This window comes from Fundulus heteroclitus, chromosome 20 (assembly GCF_011125445.2).
Source record: "Fundulus heteroclitus isolate FHET01 chromosome 20, MU-UCD_Fhet_4.1, whole genome shotgun sequence".
Taxonomy (NCBI): Eukaryota; Metazoa; Chordata; class Actinopteri; order Cyprinodontiformes; family Fundulidae; genus Fundulus; species Fundulus heteroclitus.
The window spans coordinates 45,406,076-45,422,508 of NC_046380.1; the positions used below are offsets into that span (position 1 = coordinate 45,406,076).

Below are 16,433 nucleotides of genomic sequence, written 5' to 3' on the forward strand. Positions count from 1 at the left end.
TTTGCATGCTCATATGGCTCTGATGCTACCAGTGATTGTACTGTGTATGCTTGTTCATATCTGTAAATGACTTCAGACAACATTCCTGTGTTTTGACTTGTGCACTGTGCAGCGGTATTCTTTATAATTTATTTGGCTTTTTGTACAGTTTACTTGAATACACTGCCAGCAGGATAATCCAAAATTTGTAAATAAATAGAAATCAATGAACTGCAGAGTAGATTTGAGTAACACTTGTTTAAAACATGCATGAATTTATGTAATGAGCAATACTGCATCATTCATTTAATCTGTTGGGTATTTGTATGAAGCATGATGAGCGTATTACACTGTGTGAACAGTTTGAATTAAACATACTGAGGAAGGTTAGTGCTTCTTTCCAGTCCAGTGACTTCTGTCTATGTTTTATACATTAGGATAAACTACAAACATGTTAAAATAATGCACAGAATATTGGGTGAACAGTCTTCTTTCCATCTTGCTCCTGATACATTTTTATGCACGTTATTTTTGTTGCTGTTTTTTTTTTTAGCTGCTGCTTAAAAACCCAATAAAGGTGTAATCTAAACCCGAGTCTTTGCTAATCAATGTCCTCAAAACATGTTTTAAAGTTGATGCTATAAGGACGTCATAAGAAATTTAATTGGGTTGCATTTTACTTAGGAAATTATGTTTGATGCTTATTATAGGGGAGCAACTACTCCCGTTTATTAGTACTACACTGCCACTAAGAGGAGATAGTAGGAATCTACACAATTTAGCATGTTGGTTTGCAGAATGTCCACTTTACGTGGTGTTTTAACATCACAGCTAAAAATCCAGCCTCTTTAACATTAACAATATTTCAGAATAATCATTTATGTATTAATTGTCCTGGATAATAATTTGTCTGTGCAAATCTCTATAATCTATTTCCATATTTTCCATCTGGTAATACAATTCGGGCTTATAGGATATAAGAAGCTCCGTAAAAAAAACACACACATTACTGCAGTGATCTTTTATGCAGAAAACGGATCTTTCTACTAATAATCAGTGTATGATTTAAGAATAAATCGACGCGCTGTTTCTGTGATTACTGGTATTTCCATACAGGCCGTGAACGCGGCACTCGGCCTGACAGAAACCGTGTTGTGGCTGGATGGACAGTCTCTCGCAAAGGGCGGGCCTTTTCGGTGCTGCTGCTACAGGGATACCAAGATGGAAATCCAGGGGCTTTCTGATGCCCAAAACATCCACTCTCAACATGGCGCCTTCCAGAGAACCGCGTCGTCTGCCCTTCGATCATCAGTAGCCTCGTTGCCGCAGTTGATTTCAATAGGAAATGAAGCAGACACACCGCTGGAGCTGGCCGAGCCTCAGAGTGACAGCAACAACAACGCTAGGCCAAAGACGGCGCAGAATCGCCTGCTGGGGGGAAATGGCAGCGAGGTGGTTTGTTCGCCTGTCACCAGGCAAGCCTCAGCGACCAGTAGCGTTGTGTCCGAAGACAAAATGCTGCTGGGACTTCATAACCTGATGAATGCGGAGAAAGAAAACGTGTTCAGCACCCTTCTGGATTCGCACGAGTTCAACAGAACACAGTGGAGGTATGAGGAAACAGGGGAGGCGATGCAAATGGCGCTGCCTCTGTTCGAAGGGGAGGCGGAAGCGACGCCGCAGAGGCAGCTAACTTCGTCTTCTCCGCTTTTACGGCAGCAGCGCGAGGATGGCGCCGTGAAGCACCCTCCAGGTTACAGCCTCAGTACTGCCGCTGATGCCTCGGTGGGAGCCCGGAACCCGGGGAAGAAGGCTGACAGCCACACACACGAGTTATATGTTGTGTTTAACGCCGCCCAGGAGGACGGAGCGGTGACTGCGAGCAGGAACCGAGCGGATGGTCACTGTGACAGCGGCAGCAGCGGCAGCAGCAGCGGGACAGAGGAAGGCGAGGAAGCGGAGAGCTGCGGCTCCATGGAGCCTGGCAGCAGCGTCGCCTTCTGTGAGTCTACCGACAGCCTTAGCTGTCCTGATCCGCAAACACTGAGAAGGGCAGGCCATGTTTTCAGCTTCTTCACCGACAACCCCGCCCTGTTTAGCGCCAAACAAGCTGGCGACCATCACACCGTCGAAGATGTGGTTTTGACTAACAAATATGGCGAAAAGATTTGTGGGCAGATCTGCACGGAAAACAGCGACGACAGGCTGCACCGGGAGAGCCGGCCCGACCACGGCGCTGCGCTGGTTTCGGAGGCGGCGGAGATCGTGGAGGCCATGGAGAAATCCGCCTACAGCGCGGTGTCAGCGGGGCTACAGGACGGTTCACACCCGATCACTTCCTCCACCGCTCCGCCTGCCGGGGAGACCTTTTCCGGAACCATTACTATAAACAACCAAAGCATTATTGTTACTATTGAAAATGGGGTCCTGACTCTGGCTGCCCCACCAGAGGGATATGTCCACAAAGAGGATGACATGGTCAGCTTAAAGGAGCATCTGGGCATGAAAGACCACGAGGACATTGTTCTTCTCAATTATGATAGCGGGACTAAGTCCATTGGGAAGATCAGTACCCTGGCAGTAGCCAGTTCCAGTCAGCAGGCAGAGCCCAGACCCGGCCTGTCTGTCAGTGACTCTGAGCTGGCTCTGGTGGACGACTGCTCCTTGTCAGAACTGGGCACTTCCCTGGACTCCTGTTCTGCTGTGAAGCAGGAAGCAGGGGTGCTGTGTGCTGTGACAGAGGCGGATCTTATTGCTCCATCACCAAAAGGGTCAGTGGGAGGATGCAACAACGAAGATTTAAGCTCCCTGCTGCTGATCAGATCCAAAAAAGACACCGTGGCCACCTTTGCCTGCCCAGAACCCGGTTGCTCTTCCACATTTGACTCTCGTCAGAAACTAAAGGTCCACCTGCTGAACCACACAGAGGAGCCGCGGCCGTATCATTGCGAGGTGGAGGGTTGCGGCTGGGCGTTTGCCACCTCCTACAAGCTAAAGCGCCACCTTCAGTCCCACGATAAGCAGCGGCCTCACACGTGTGAGTTTGAAGGCTGTGGCCGGAGGTTCACCACGGTCTACAACCTAAAGGCTCACGTCAAAGTCCACGAGCAGGACAACGCCTTCATCTGCGAGGTGTGCAACGAGAAGTTCCGCAGCGCCACGCGCCTCACCAATCACCAGAGGGTCCACTTTGCACCACAGCGGCCCCACAAGTGTGAATTCCCAGGTACGTTGTGCCAAATCCGCTGGTCCCAGGTTTCCACTCATTCATTCGCCACATTTACTCTAGGACGTTTTGGGTCTTTTTTTGACTTGATACGCTTTCAGTATCACCTGAAAACCAAGAATCAGGTCCACAAGTTTGAATTGAGAATTTCCTCTAATTTTCTCAGGTCCATCATTATGCATAAAGATTCAAATATGTACATCCACCCTCTGTGGTATGAGGTGGTTTGCTCATGTGGGTGTCACCAAGGTGCTGCGTTAGAAACTGAACTCAACTGTGTTGTTTGACTTCTGGGGTCAGTTGGGATGCGGTTCTGCTGCTTTATATAATGTAGAGGTTCCACTGGTTGAGAACCAGAACCTGGCCATGATGCTACCACTACTCTTTTCCACTTGTGACCATACAACGTCCCTCCTCGGCGTTTGGAATGTTCACGAGAACAAGCCGCAAATTTCAGTCCAAAGTTTTGGATCGGGTCAATCTTTGTGGACCTTTCAGCCCATGTCGCTGTGGTGCTACAGTCGCTCCCAGTTCCTGATCAGCATGGGTTCTGGCGGTTCTTTGGGTTCTGCTGAACATGATCACAAATGTCCGGACAGGGTCATCTTTGGGTCGAATGATGAAACCGGAGCATAGGTTGCCCAGCGGGAGGATGTTCCAAAATGAACGTAAAAACTGCCGTAGTAAGGCTTTCTGAACTGTATTGAAGAGTGAAGTTCATGAAGAAAACCAACCAGTTAAAATAAGGTGACTGATTCTGATGCTATCAAATATCCAGCCAGAGTTATGCCAGAACATTGTTCTTGGCTGCAAAACTCTGGTTTCTTAGAGTTTTGCTGGGGGACAACTGGATAATCATACACGGGGAGTATGTATATTTTTGAGCTTGTGTGTCTAATCTTGAACCTGGCTCAGATTGGCGACTTTAATTCTGATCCAGAGTGTCTGTAAAGTTCCAGTCAGCACCAGACATGCTAGCACACTGGGCCAAAGAGCACAGCTGAATATCTGCTCTCCTCTACAGGCTGTGAGAAGACCTTCATCACCTTCAGTGCCCTCTTCTCGCACAATCGCACTCACTTCAGAGAGACGGGCCAATTCACCTGCACCTACCCAGGCTGCGACAAGACGTACGATAAGGCCTGTCGCCTCAAAATTCACATGAGGAGTCACACTGGTAACCCGACAGGCATTAACTCTGCTTTACACACCCGTCTGTCCCTCACATGGGACACATGGCAATCACATGCATGTTTGATAGCTTTATAAAGGTATAAAATCTTGGTTCTGTGTGTAACTGTTTGGTGTATTTGTGTGCAGTTTCATGTGAAAAGAAAAAAACATTTAGTTATTGAATGGTTTAAGGAATCGTTCCAAACCCAAAGCGGAGCCCTGCGCGGTAAACTGGTGGATCCAGTCAGCATCTATACTGTGGAGCTGACTGGGAGGTATAAATCTGGCCATCTGACTTATTAAAAGTCACAAAGAGAAACAGAGGATGTGTAAATAAAGTTTAAATTAACCAGTTTTCAAAATTCTGCCACTGCAGAGATTTAATATTGGCAAGTAAATATACTAAATCTTACCAAGGTAATCATTTCAACTAGTAACTATTCATCCCTGCAATACAAACATGATTCATGAGGCTGAAGGTAGAGCAATAGGAGGATGGTGACGGGTCTGAGTGAGAGCATAGAGCTGCACAGCACAGAATGTGCCCCTGCTTCAGCAGACTGTGGAAACATAATCCTTCACGCCCTAATATCAGTATACTGCCTGTTAAAGTTTGAAATGGATTATGTTGACTTGTTTGTGTGTCACATCCAAGAAACACGAGTAGAACAAAGAAGGCTTAGAATAATTGAGTCACTGTGTTTCTGTGATGCTGGCGGTTTCTCCTGTTTACTGCTACGTTTGTGTCTCCAGGGGAGAGACCCTTTGTGTGCGACTCAGAGGGCTGCGGCTGGTCCTTCACCAGCATGTCAAAGTTGCTCCGTCATAAACGGTAAGGGCGTCATGGAAACGGGCTTCACTGTGGTGAGCGGGGCAGTCCCATTGGCTAAATGTTTTTGCTCCATAGTAAAATCGTCCTGATCTATGAAATGATGGTGGTCTCTGTCATTTATCAGGAAACATGATGACGACCGTCGCTTTGTCTGTTCTGAGGAGGGCTGTGGGAAGTCTTTCACCAGGGCTGAGCACCTGAAAGGCCACAGCATCACCCACCTGGGCACCAAACCCTTTCAGTGCCATGCAGAGGGTATGCACAGTAGATACAGTATTTCCTTTACCTCTGTTTACCAGCTATATAATAAAAACATGTGCTTCTTACCAACCAGCTTTAACGTTGCTCAGTGGTTGTAAACAATCCGTGCTCAGACTGCAGATTGTCCAGCTCTGTCCAGTAGTAGATATTTACTTAACAGACATGCAGTGTCAGCAGCCTTACGTCAGGCTAGTGATGGTAACCTAGTGATGATATGTGCTTCTTGTCCTCAGGCTGTTACGCCAAATTCTCAGCACGCAGCAGCTTATACATTCACTCCAAGAAACATAAACAGGACGCCAGCACCCTGAGGACCCGCTGTCCCGTGGCCAATTGCTCCAAGCACTTCTCCTCCCGCAGCAGCCTAAAGAGCCACATGCTCAAACACCATCACCTCAGTCCTGGTTAGTACCCAGCAGGGTTTGCTCCAGACCCAAAAACCAATGGAGCTTTCAGTTGACCCGCTGGGCCACTGCTGTGGCCGCATGAGCTTGTTCTCTGTTACTTTACCGCTTTAAAAAAAACTGCATCTCTTGTTCTTCAGTCAATATGCAACTATTTAAAGTTCCAGATTTCAGTACATTTGACAAAGTGACAAGATAAGCAGATAAACCTGACAGAGCTCAAACATGCAGCTAAATGTTGACATGGTAGTAGCTTCTGGAGAACAGGTGGGTGCTTATAGTGAGGAGAAAACTTCTTCAGAAGTTCAGTCTTTGTTGTGTTGATATAAATTTCAAAGTGTTAAACACTTGGTGCTCTATGGCGGTTACAATATGTCTCCTGTACTTTCACCGCCTGCCGGTCTCTGGCAATGCTTTTGATGAACAATCCAAATCTTTGGAGTACTTGATAGCAAGGGAACTGAACATGACATTAATGCTAACAGATGCTAATAACTATATTAATAATCAGACTGTTTGTTAAAACCAGGAGACATGTTTTTGATGTTCCTACATGAAGCTGCAGGTAAAGCAGGAAAACGAAACTCAGATGTCTGAGCAGGCACATAGAACTATGATGTGTAGATTGTCCCTTATTAAAAATCTCACCATCTTTCTGCTTTGGCAGCTCATCATCCCTTTTCCAAACCTTCATCTAATATGTCACACTCCCAACCACTGTATTTGAGCTTTCATTTTTATTTCTGCTTACTGCCGAAAGTAGAAATATTTTCCTTGCGGAAAAATATATTTGCCCGTTTTAGTAGTAAAAAAGTGAGGACGTTAGTCCTCCCTTTTTTCTGGGTTAGGTTTCAGACTAAGGTGTCAGTTAGGTTTAGGTTAGGGTTGGTTTGGGTAAGGCCATAGAAGAAGTTGCAAATGCATGGAATTCAATGCATCTTCCTCAGTAAGTAACACAGGATTTTTACTATTTTAAAACAAAGACAAAATAATTGGAGTTTGATATTTTAGTATAGATTACTAAAGTAATGTATGGTATTAGTGCTGTTAATATACCACTGCTACTGGTATTTAATACCAGTAGTTATTACTAACTATTTTAAAATGTAGTGATATCCAAAGAGCACCAGCATGTTCCATCTCCAGGTTAAAAGCTCCAAAGCTGCTATATTAATAGCTAGTTTATTTAGTTGTCCAGCTACCTGCTGACACGCCCATCTCCTGCACTCTGAATGAACCAGGCGTGCCCCGGCATGTTGTAGAAACAGAAAAGACGACTTCCTTTCAAATAGTTCCCTGCATCTCTGTGATTCCTGTCTTAGGTTTTAAAGCCCTTACTGATGCTGAAAATGGCAAACCTCGTGATTTCTGTCAGGGACAGAAAACTAGCCTGACCTAGTAACACTTGTGCATTTGACATTCATTAGTGGAAAAAGTTTTTTAAGTTTCTGAGCAGCCAATCACTGGTCTGGACAGATCAAGTAGAAAACTGAACTTCTGGTGACCAGAAGAGGTTCCAGTGCTTCTCATGACATTGGAATCATTTTTCTCTGTCCTGCAGATGTTCTCAGCCAAATGGAGACCACACCCACACTGACTCCCAGCAGTGAACTGATCAGCTCCACCCCAGCTTCAGTTGCTGGGCCTGGTGTCGCTGGGGCAGACCAGCTGTCCAACCTGGACCTCAGCTCTCTGTTCTCTTCTGTCCCTGGAGGCGCTGCTCCTACTGCCGGCATCGAAGTGGGAATCCCTGTAGCCGGGAGCAGCTCCAGCGGCTCCTTCACCATGGACCTGTCCCTGGTCAGCTCTGGGATTCTTACCATCGACCCATCCTCGGTGGGCGCCACGCTGGTTACCAGCACCGGGACCACATTGGCCAAGCCTTTGGATCCACTTGTCATGGCAGCTGATACTGAGCTGACGCATCAACATGGACTGGAGGGGACTGTGGGGGACATTCTTCCTCCACAAGGAACTCTCAACCTGGATGATGTGCAGACAGTCACCCCAGAGGCTCTGGGGACCCTCACGGCTCTGACCATGCAGGGTGCTGGTGCCGCAGTGGATCCTGCTCTGCAGCACCTGGGCCCCTCCAGCGGCCTGGGTGTGGAGTCCTCAGCTGCCTTGGCGGTGGCCCCTGTCACCGAGCTCCTGGCCTCCCCCTCCAAAGTGGTGGAGGTGGGAGCCCAGGGAAGTGCAGGTCATCTGCTGGGCTGTGTTGAGGTCCTGGGTCCTCAGGAAAGAGGGAAAGTTCTCACTTCTCAGTTTGTTTTCCCCAGTCCCAGCAGCTTCAGCCCTCACAAAGACCTGGAACTGGCTGTGTCACCGAGCAGCTTTCTGGTGAGGAAAAACACAATTTCACTGTTCCTGGTCCTTTCAGTCGATCCAGCTCACTGGTGTTCCCTACCCACCCCAAGGCAACATTTACCTAACCTGACACAAGCCAGACGCATGAGTGGAGCTAGGCGGAGCGACATGCGTCTGGCTTGTCAGGTTAACATTAACCCCTCCTCAACAAAAATCATTAATCTTATTTATTTAAGGGCAAATACGATAATTTCAGGAAAATGTAACTTATTTTTAGTTCAGTTTTGCAGTGTGGACTCAAAAGCCAGTCCAGTATTTCAGGTGTTGTGCATTCAGACTTGTTGGCGGTCATATCCAGAATATACATGTCTGGCTCATTAGAGTTTAACTCCTGCTCTGAAACATTGCATGCTTAACTTTATTGGAAGATGCTGGTTAGTAGTGAAAAGGTTTTATAGTAGTAAGGCTGTATTCCACATATCCAACAGCAGGGCTGGACGATAGAGAAAAAAAAAAGCATATCGATAAAATATAAATCATGTTGATCGATAATTATCAACAAATTCAAAACATACATTTTAAGTGAAGTCCTGGCCATTTTATGCTGTTGCTTAGCGACCTATTTTTAGATAAAGAACACACAAACACTGAATTCAAATTCATCCTTTTATTCAACCAACTTTATACAAAACTGCAAGTCTTGGTAAAAAATGAAAAAGAACGCATGCTCTCTGAAGTCTTTGAAGGGGGCAGAGCATTCCCGTGTCTGCGTTTGTGATTGGCTGAGAGGATGTAATGACTGTAATGTTAATCTACATGGCTAGAATGCAAAATGAAGGAAAGCTGTTATTCTGTTGAACTTTTTATTGATCCTTTTGTTTCTATCATTGATATGTTTATCGATTGATATATATTATTATTGAATTATGGTCCAGCCTTATCCAATAGCATCCTAATTAAATGTTTTCCTTATATTGTGCATCTCTAGCAGAGTGCCATGTTCCCCACTTTAAATAAACCGCCTCTGCTAAATAAGTGCCGTGGAAATGAGGAAGCTCCGGTCATGCACAATAGGAAGGCTGAATTATGATCCAATTCATCGTCATAAGCATCCATGTTAGGTCTTCAGGTCACAAATGCCAAGTAAAGACAATGTGTCAACAACGGCATTCTTCTTTTTACAGTGGCTAGGGCTGGACAATATAGAAAAAAAGCATATCAATAAAATAGAAATCAGATTGATCGAAAAAAATTCTAAACACATGCTGTTGCTTAATGAGCTATTTTTAAATAGAGAACACATAATTCATACTCCACGCATCTGTTGTGAACATTCTTTTGAGTCTTTCTGAGGCTCTAATTTTGTTTATATTGCTATTGTAATTATATCGTATCGACTGAAATTAAGAAATATATTGTGATAGAAGGTTTTACCATAGTTTCCAGCCCTGTACTAGGCAACATATTAACGTTGAAAACTGTAAAGTTATTCTTCATACATGCCTCAGTATGTCCAGACATCACAGACTGAGACAGAGGACTGATTGTAAAAGTTCTGCTTTGCCACCAGGACAGTGGAGGTTCTGCCCGGACAGACTACAGAGCCATCCAGCTTGCCAAGAAGAAGAAGCAGAGAGGTTCTTCAGCCCCACCTGGTAATGACACCTTTCACTCCACACACACAAGATGAGGTTACAGCAGGGATAACCTCTCACTTTCTGTCCACATCCCAGGAACTTCAGGTTTATGTCAGCGAAAAACAAAAGCATCAAAGGTTGCTGTGGCAACTGTACCCCTCACTTCGTCTGGTGCTCGTTACAGTGATGGAGCTGTAGCAGCCAGTGGGGGTCTGACTCTACGGGACCCTGTCACAGGGACGCAGTATGTCCAAATTCAGCTGCTGCAGGTGAGACTCGGCTATAACAGCACCTAGCACAAATTAAAGCAGGGATTTTGACGTGGCATATTTTCCCTGTATTTCTTGCACAGTTGTTCAGCTTGCTGTGTGCACTGTGCCTGCTTTTTTTTTTTTTTTTTTTCTGTGTGTTCAACTTGACGTGAACTGAGTGATCAGCTGTTGAGCAGAATTGGCCAATTTACCTCTTGGCATTCAGAAACTCAAGAATCCCATCTTTTTTCAGGCAGTGAACACAACCTGCCTCAGAGCTCCCAGGTTGCACCAACCACATCTCTCTCCAGTGGGGAAGCTGTTACTGACAGAAAGAGACTAAGTTAGTGTCACAATTAGTGTGTTTTTAAAATGAAGGCAGGTTGGCACAGGAGCTGCATAATTATTTAAAAGAGAAGTATGGCTGCGGTGCTGTAGGGATGTTGGGATTAATCGATTTTCTTTGATACATAAGTGCGTATGTACAAGATGCATGGGCATTCCTAGAGCAGTAAATTAAATCTAAATGCATTGATAAAGCCTGATCTGTTGAATCTAGGCTTTTCTTTAGAAACACATTTCACCTGATATTTGTTGTTGGGGGTTATTCCTCTAACATACTCTTGTTAGTGAGCAGATGGTGGTTAGCACTGTTAATCGATAAAACACACCTGCTAACTATAAATGTGGAATTTCTCAAATAACGTCACATTTTTCCCGAGGCAGCCGGTTTCCCCGGCTGGTCGGACAGGAAGAGGGCAAATTACAATGGCAACAACCACAATAGCAATGGTTTTGGAAGATGACGACGTCCCAGCAGCTTCATTTCAACCTGCTTCAGTGGAGAAACCCAGCATAGAACAGCTGAAACATTGGTTGAAATGGAGGCGTCAAAGTGAGCAGAAAGAAAGCAGTATTAGTAGAAAGGTAGGAAAGGATGTCCTCTCCTCTCACAGTGGATCAAACTCGAGGAAGAAACCCGCTGAATCTACGTAGAATTACAGCTGATACTAAGAAAAAAATATATATGTATTATTACAGGCCTATATTTTAATGTATTATAGAGGTTATTGCAGAAAATAGACTTAAAAACAGTCAATTATCCTGCTGTAATCAGACTCTCAGATCCCGCCTCACCTTGACACACACACTCGTTTTGCATACAGTAGACTGACAGGAGAGGGGGGAAGACATGTGGCAAAGGACCGCAGGCTGGAATTGAACCCGGGTCAGCCATGTTGATGACTAAAGGCTCCGTATGTGGGTTGTGCGCACTACCCCTTGCACCATCTTACGCCCCAATTTCATAGATTGTTATGCTTATGAGACATGGTGATCTGAGTCAAAACATGAAGATAACTATGGAAAGTTTAGAAATAAAGATATCTGAATTAAAAGGTCAGAAGTGTAGGACTGCTCAGTCCTAACTGCCAGTGAAATTTTGATTGGCTTCTCTCAGGAAAAGGCAGATCAGTGGGATTTTATTTTTTGATTGTTAACTTGTACGTTTGTTATACCATCACTGTACCACTTTCTTCTTTATAGACCAGTTCATGCGTGACGTCACGCTACATCCAGGTCACTGGTAGGCAAAAACAGTACTGTTCTCGTCTACTACATGACAAAACAGGTGAATTAGAGCGTACTTTTAGTTCGTTTATTTTTGGAATCTAAACAATGCCTACCACTTGTTGTGCTCCCGGTTGCACAGAGAGGCATTCCAAATCGTCGGATGTACGTTTCTGTCGTTTACCGAAGGAGAAAGAAAGAAATGGATAATTTCAATAAAAAGAGCGCAGGCAGACAATCCGAACGGACTGGGGGAGCCATCATACTACGATAGAATTTGCAGTCTACACTTCATCTCTGGTAAATACAACTTAATTCTGCACTAGTCATTGTTCTACTTAAATAGCGACGGAGTGGAGGTGGCGATAGCTAGACGGAGCCGGGAGAAGCGGAGTAGAGGCGCTGCAGCAGCCGCTGTCTGGAGCTGTTCACGTGCGCTAGTACGTCTGTTTACGCTGCAATGTCGCCGACACCCCCACCCATTTTAACAAGACAAAAACACCAAAATAATCCGTAGTGAACAATGTTTTTTTTTAACCTACCGGGCGAGTCTTCCTCTCTGCTGAGGCGCGGTCTGTGTCCGACTCCGCTTTCTGCTGTTACACAAACAGATGAACGTCCATCCATCCATTTTCTGACCCACTTAATCCCTCATGGGGTTGTCTCGATATACAATAAATGTAGCCATCCAGTGATTTCATGGCTTCGTGCTCTCTCGTCTGTACTGGCCTGCCGTGTTTATAAAGCAGCTGTGTCGCGGTACGAAACCCTTGGCCAGCATTTCACAGACTCGCTCCGTCCCTTCAGGCTTTTGCTGTGTGGATCTGGCAATCTGATACCATCAACCATCAACTTACTCTTAAAACGATCTTGTGATACGTTATCTAAAGAAGAAAAATACGTGGAGAACTCGTCAGTTTCTCTGTTTGCGTCCGCCATTGTGTTCGTCTTTTGCCTACCAGTCCGGCGCGCATGTGCGAAAAACCTGGATGAAAACAATGACAATGAACTGGTCTATACAGACACAGATATTAGCCATTAAGTTAAAAAAAATCATTTAACATCCAAGAAATAGTGCTTCATGAAGTTTAAAGCTTAATTCTTAAGATATATGTAGAATTCTTCCTTTCTTTTTCTTTCAAACTTTCTGTTTCTGCCATTACTCCCCAACATCCACATGATTCATAAGGCTGGCCATCACCCAGCAGCTACTCGCTCTGTTTCATCAGTGATTGATTTCAGGTCTGGAATACAGAGGAAATTCACTCCATGAAGTAAACTAAACTGGAGCAAGACATGTTAATGGGATTTAATTTATCCCATATAAGTCCAAATGTTATGTCCCAGATCGTGCTCCATATGCTGCAAATGTCTGAAATGATGTGTGTGTGTTGACATAGGACGATCCAACCAGTGATGGTGACCTGGCCTTCCAACTGAGCTCTCAGCCTAACAGCTCTGACTCTCAGCTCACCGTCGACTTACCCGTCAACATTTTACAGGTGAGTTCAGGTTGAAAGGAAACGACTCTCTTAGCAGACAATCAAATCATCTTAAAGAAGTATCACTTTTGAGGGGAACAATCTGTTTCTCAATCAAATTTTATAAAGAAAATAGCACATCGAATGACTCATCCTCTTCTGAATAATTAGTAGAAATATCTTTATTTGCATTATGGATGTCAGATCCTTATTTTAATTGCTGAACAGCTTTTTGCATGTTTTCTCTGACATTTTGTCAATTGATCTTTGGTGATTACCATCACCCTCACGGTTTCCCGCAGCGCTATCTTGGCGAGGCGGGCGCCTCACTACCGCCTCGCCAACATTCCAAAAAAAAAACCCTAACTCGATATTCTTGCATGTTTATATGACGTTAACACGCAGATTTTTGTTGTTGCTTTCGCGCGTGCATATAGTGAATGGCAGGGAAAAAAACACGTGGATAAAAGCAGCGACGGCTTTTAGCGACTTCTTTGTTTTAATGGCACTAGTCGTTCTGTGAGAGCGGCTTGCTATGAGAGTTCCTACTTCCCTCAGCGCTGTCTCACAGGCACACCACAGCTGCCCTGTCATGTAAATATAGCTTTTAAAGTAGTCATTTACTTGCAGTAAAATGATTCCCTGAATTTGATTGAAACACAGCTTCAATCACTTATTCACTTCATTAATTTTGTGTGCCTCTGATTTTATAAAGGTAATTTTTAGCTCCAGACACATTCAATCACTAAGAAATATGCAAATCAGATAATGACACCCCCCACCCCCAGTACTCAGGAACGTTCTAAAGGATGCATGGCAACATGGACACGTACAAGGAGATTAATAATAAACATGAACATGTCATCATATATTACCAGATCCACACAGAAATGGGTCAGCAGACTCTTAATCAACTTTCTTCCATGTCCGCTTCTGTGCTTACGCCCAAATCCTGTAGAAAACGCTAAAATTAAAGACGACTTTATTGGTTGGGCTTTTTTACACATCTTCACAAGTGGTACCAGCAGAATTGTCCTCAGAGATAGAGAATGTTTCTGCAGCACTTTTGTTATTTTAGGATAACGTCTCAGAACTGAATTGTTACCGTTTCCATTCAGGAACCCTCGGTGATGACAGAAGAAGACAACGGCTCTGATAATTCCCAGTTCACAGGAAGCACCATCAACCTCCAGGACCTGGAATAACGCCTCCCCAGCAAACTGCATGCTGGGAGGTCTGCTGTGAAGATGAGATCTCACTTCACCTTGAGACTCAATCCTGTTTATTGAGACCAAAACACACCACTAAACTGCTGCCTCTGACTTTGACAGCTTTTTTTGGATTTGTGCTCCATGTACTCACCTGATTGGTTAGGTATGTTTCCACAGATATTGCACCTTTAGATAAGACGAGGTTTCTATGTCGAAAGGAACTGTGTATTTGTAAAGTCTACTTTGTATCAAAATGAAAAGCTGAGATCACTGTCATGTCACTCACCAGAGGTTCCCTGATCCTCTGTATCCTGGGGTTAACGCAGCCAGTGTCTTTTCCATAGTGCCACATTACCATTAATGTACACACTGCGCCGTCTAAACTCCAGTTGCCTTATAGACGCCTCACGCTGTGCTCGCCTTCACTTGCAGTTTATCTGCTTCATTTTTTCTTAATTTCACTTTGTTTTAGTATTAATTTGTTTCCATGACAAACAGTCTGTTAAACATGCCTGTTCATGTGTTTTATGTAAAGTGTGATGACATTTAATGCCTTGTTGGAATGTTTTTTATTTATTATTGGGTTTACAGAATGGCTGAGCCAGACCCTTAAGGATTAAAGAATCAAAGCACAATCTAAACAATGTTTGGATCTTCTTTATTTGACTACAGTTAAAAAAATTAAACACTTTTTATGTCTGATTATAATATCAAATTAAACATGTGGACTATTGATCTGGTCAGTTCAGCAGTAGCGAGGGTTGTTGATCAGCGTACAAGCCACCAGAACTGACAAGAGCTCAATCTGAATACCCTTAAAGAGTAAGGACTCTTTCGCCAAAGCGGAAGCTCGTCAGCGGTCGGCATGAAAAGCGTTGTCCTCACGGTGCAGTCAGTAAGCTAGGCCATATGGCCGCGTTAGTTCAAAGTCCTGCTCTTGTTTTTCAATCCTGACCTTCCTACTCCTGTGTCCACTGATGCTTCTGATTATAGACTTGGTGCTGTGCTCTCTCAAGTTCAGTCAAGTAGTACAGAACACACTGTGGCATTTGCATCCATAACTCTGAATCCTGCTGAACGTAATTATTATACAGTTGAGAAAGAAGCTCTCTGATGCGTGTGGGCTGTGGAGAAATGGACAACCTATCTGTGAGGGGCTGCAGAGATTTACACTGCACGGACCCCCAAGCTCTAACAACTTCAAAAGGGTCTGAGCGTGCTGGTACGTGTATCGGACGCTGGGCTGCACGGCTGCTGTGTTTCACCCATGGTGCTTATTTGCCAGGTGCTCAGAACAACACTGCCACCTGCCTCTCCTGCCTACCACTGCCTGCCTCTCCTGACAATGCTGAAAACATGGAACCTGAGTTTATGCCAGCTGTCTGCTCTTTCTCCTGAGGACAGTGCTGCATACTTATTTGTACTAATTGTCAGACAAGACTGCCTTTCCCTCTGCTGCATCACTACAGCCTGTAAAATCAGAACCCTGGGAAAAACTAGGTCTTGATATTGTTGGTCTGTTTGAAACTTCCACGTCTGTCATGCCCTAAACCTGATAGAGTATCATAGTAAATGGCCTGAGATTGCCTTTATAACTTCTGTTACCACTAAAAACAATTGCATTCTTAACATCAGTGTTTAGCAGACTAGGGAATCCCAGCTCAGTAGTGACTGACAATAGGCCTCAGTTTCTGTCCCAAGAGTGCTTTTATTTATGAGAGGAATGTGCAGCACATTCACACCGCAGTGTATCATCCTGCTGCAAATGGAGCCTCAGATCTGCAACACAGTTTGCTATCCTCCTGAATCAGCCTTGGAAAGCTGCAGTTACAGATTTCCTCATGGTTTACCATGCCACTTCTCATGCTACAACTGGCATCTTGCCTTTTGAACTGTTGCACAGGAGAAAAATGCCCACGTCTCCATGTTCCGCCTCCTCCACTATCTAACCCTGATAAAGACACTCTTCATCGGAGGGTGTCTGCCAAACAGGCGAGAATGAAGTCCTACACAGACTCCAGTTGAGGTGCACACATTCTTGTTCAAGGGGAAAGAGTGTGTGTAAGGAAGCCTGCTCGTGCCAAAAGCGTTCCTCTCAGCCA

At 44.7% G+C, this 16,433-nt stretch overlaps 1 protein-coding gene across 2 annotated transcripts; it reads left to right on the top strand.

Annotated features, from left to right (window-relative positions):
* The first annotated feature begins 1,107 nt into the window (after positions 1-1,107).
* Positions 1,108-14,972, top strand: si:dkey-156n14.3 (zinc finger protein ZXDC). 2 transcript variants are annotated; one of them, XR_004933494.1, is made up of 10 exons: positions 1,108-3,205; positions 4,230-4,382; positions 5,132-5,210; positions 5,335-5,465; positions 5,705-5,875; positions 7,437-8,215; positions 9,753-9,837; positions 9,916-9,924; positions 10,004-10,088; positions 13,040-13,141. XR_004933494.1 is itself a non-coding variant. In XM_012873372.3 (10 exons), exons 1-10 carry the CDS (start codon positions 1,201-1,203, stop codon positions 14,323-14,325), a joined length of 3,765 nt encoding a protein of 1,254 aa, XP_012728826.2. In that variant the 5' UTR covers positions 1,115-1,200; the 3' UTR covers positions 14,326-14,972. The 2 variants fall into 2 exon arrangements, 1 of the variants encoding a protein (XP_012728826.2); XM_012873372.3 differs by adding an exon at positions 14,239-14,972 and having other exon boundaries at positions 1,115-3,205; positions 9,916-10,088.
* Positions 14,973-16,433: the final 1,461 nt, after the last annotated feature.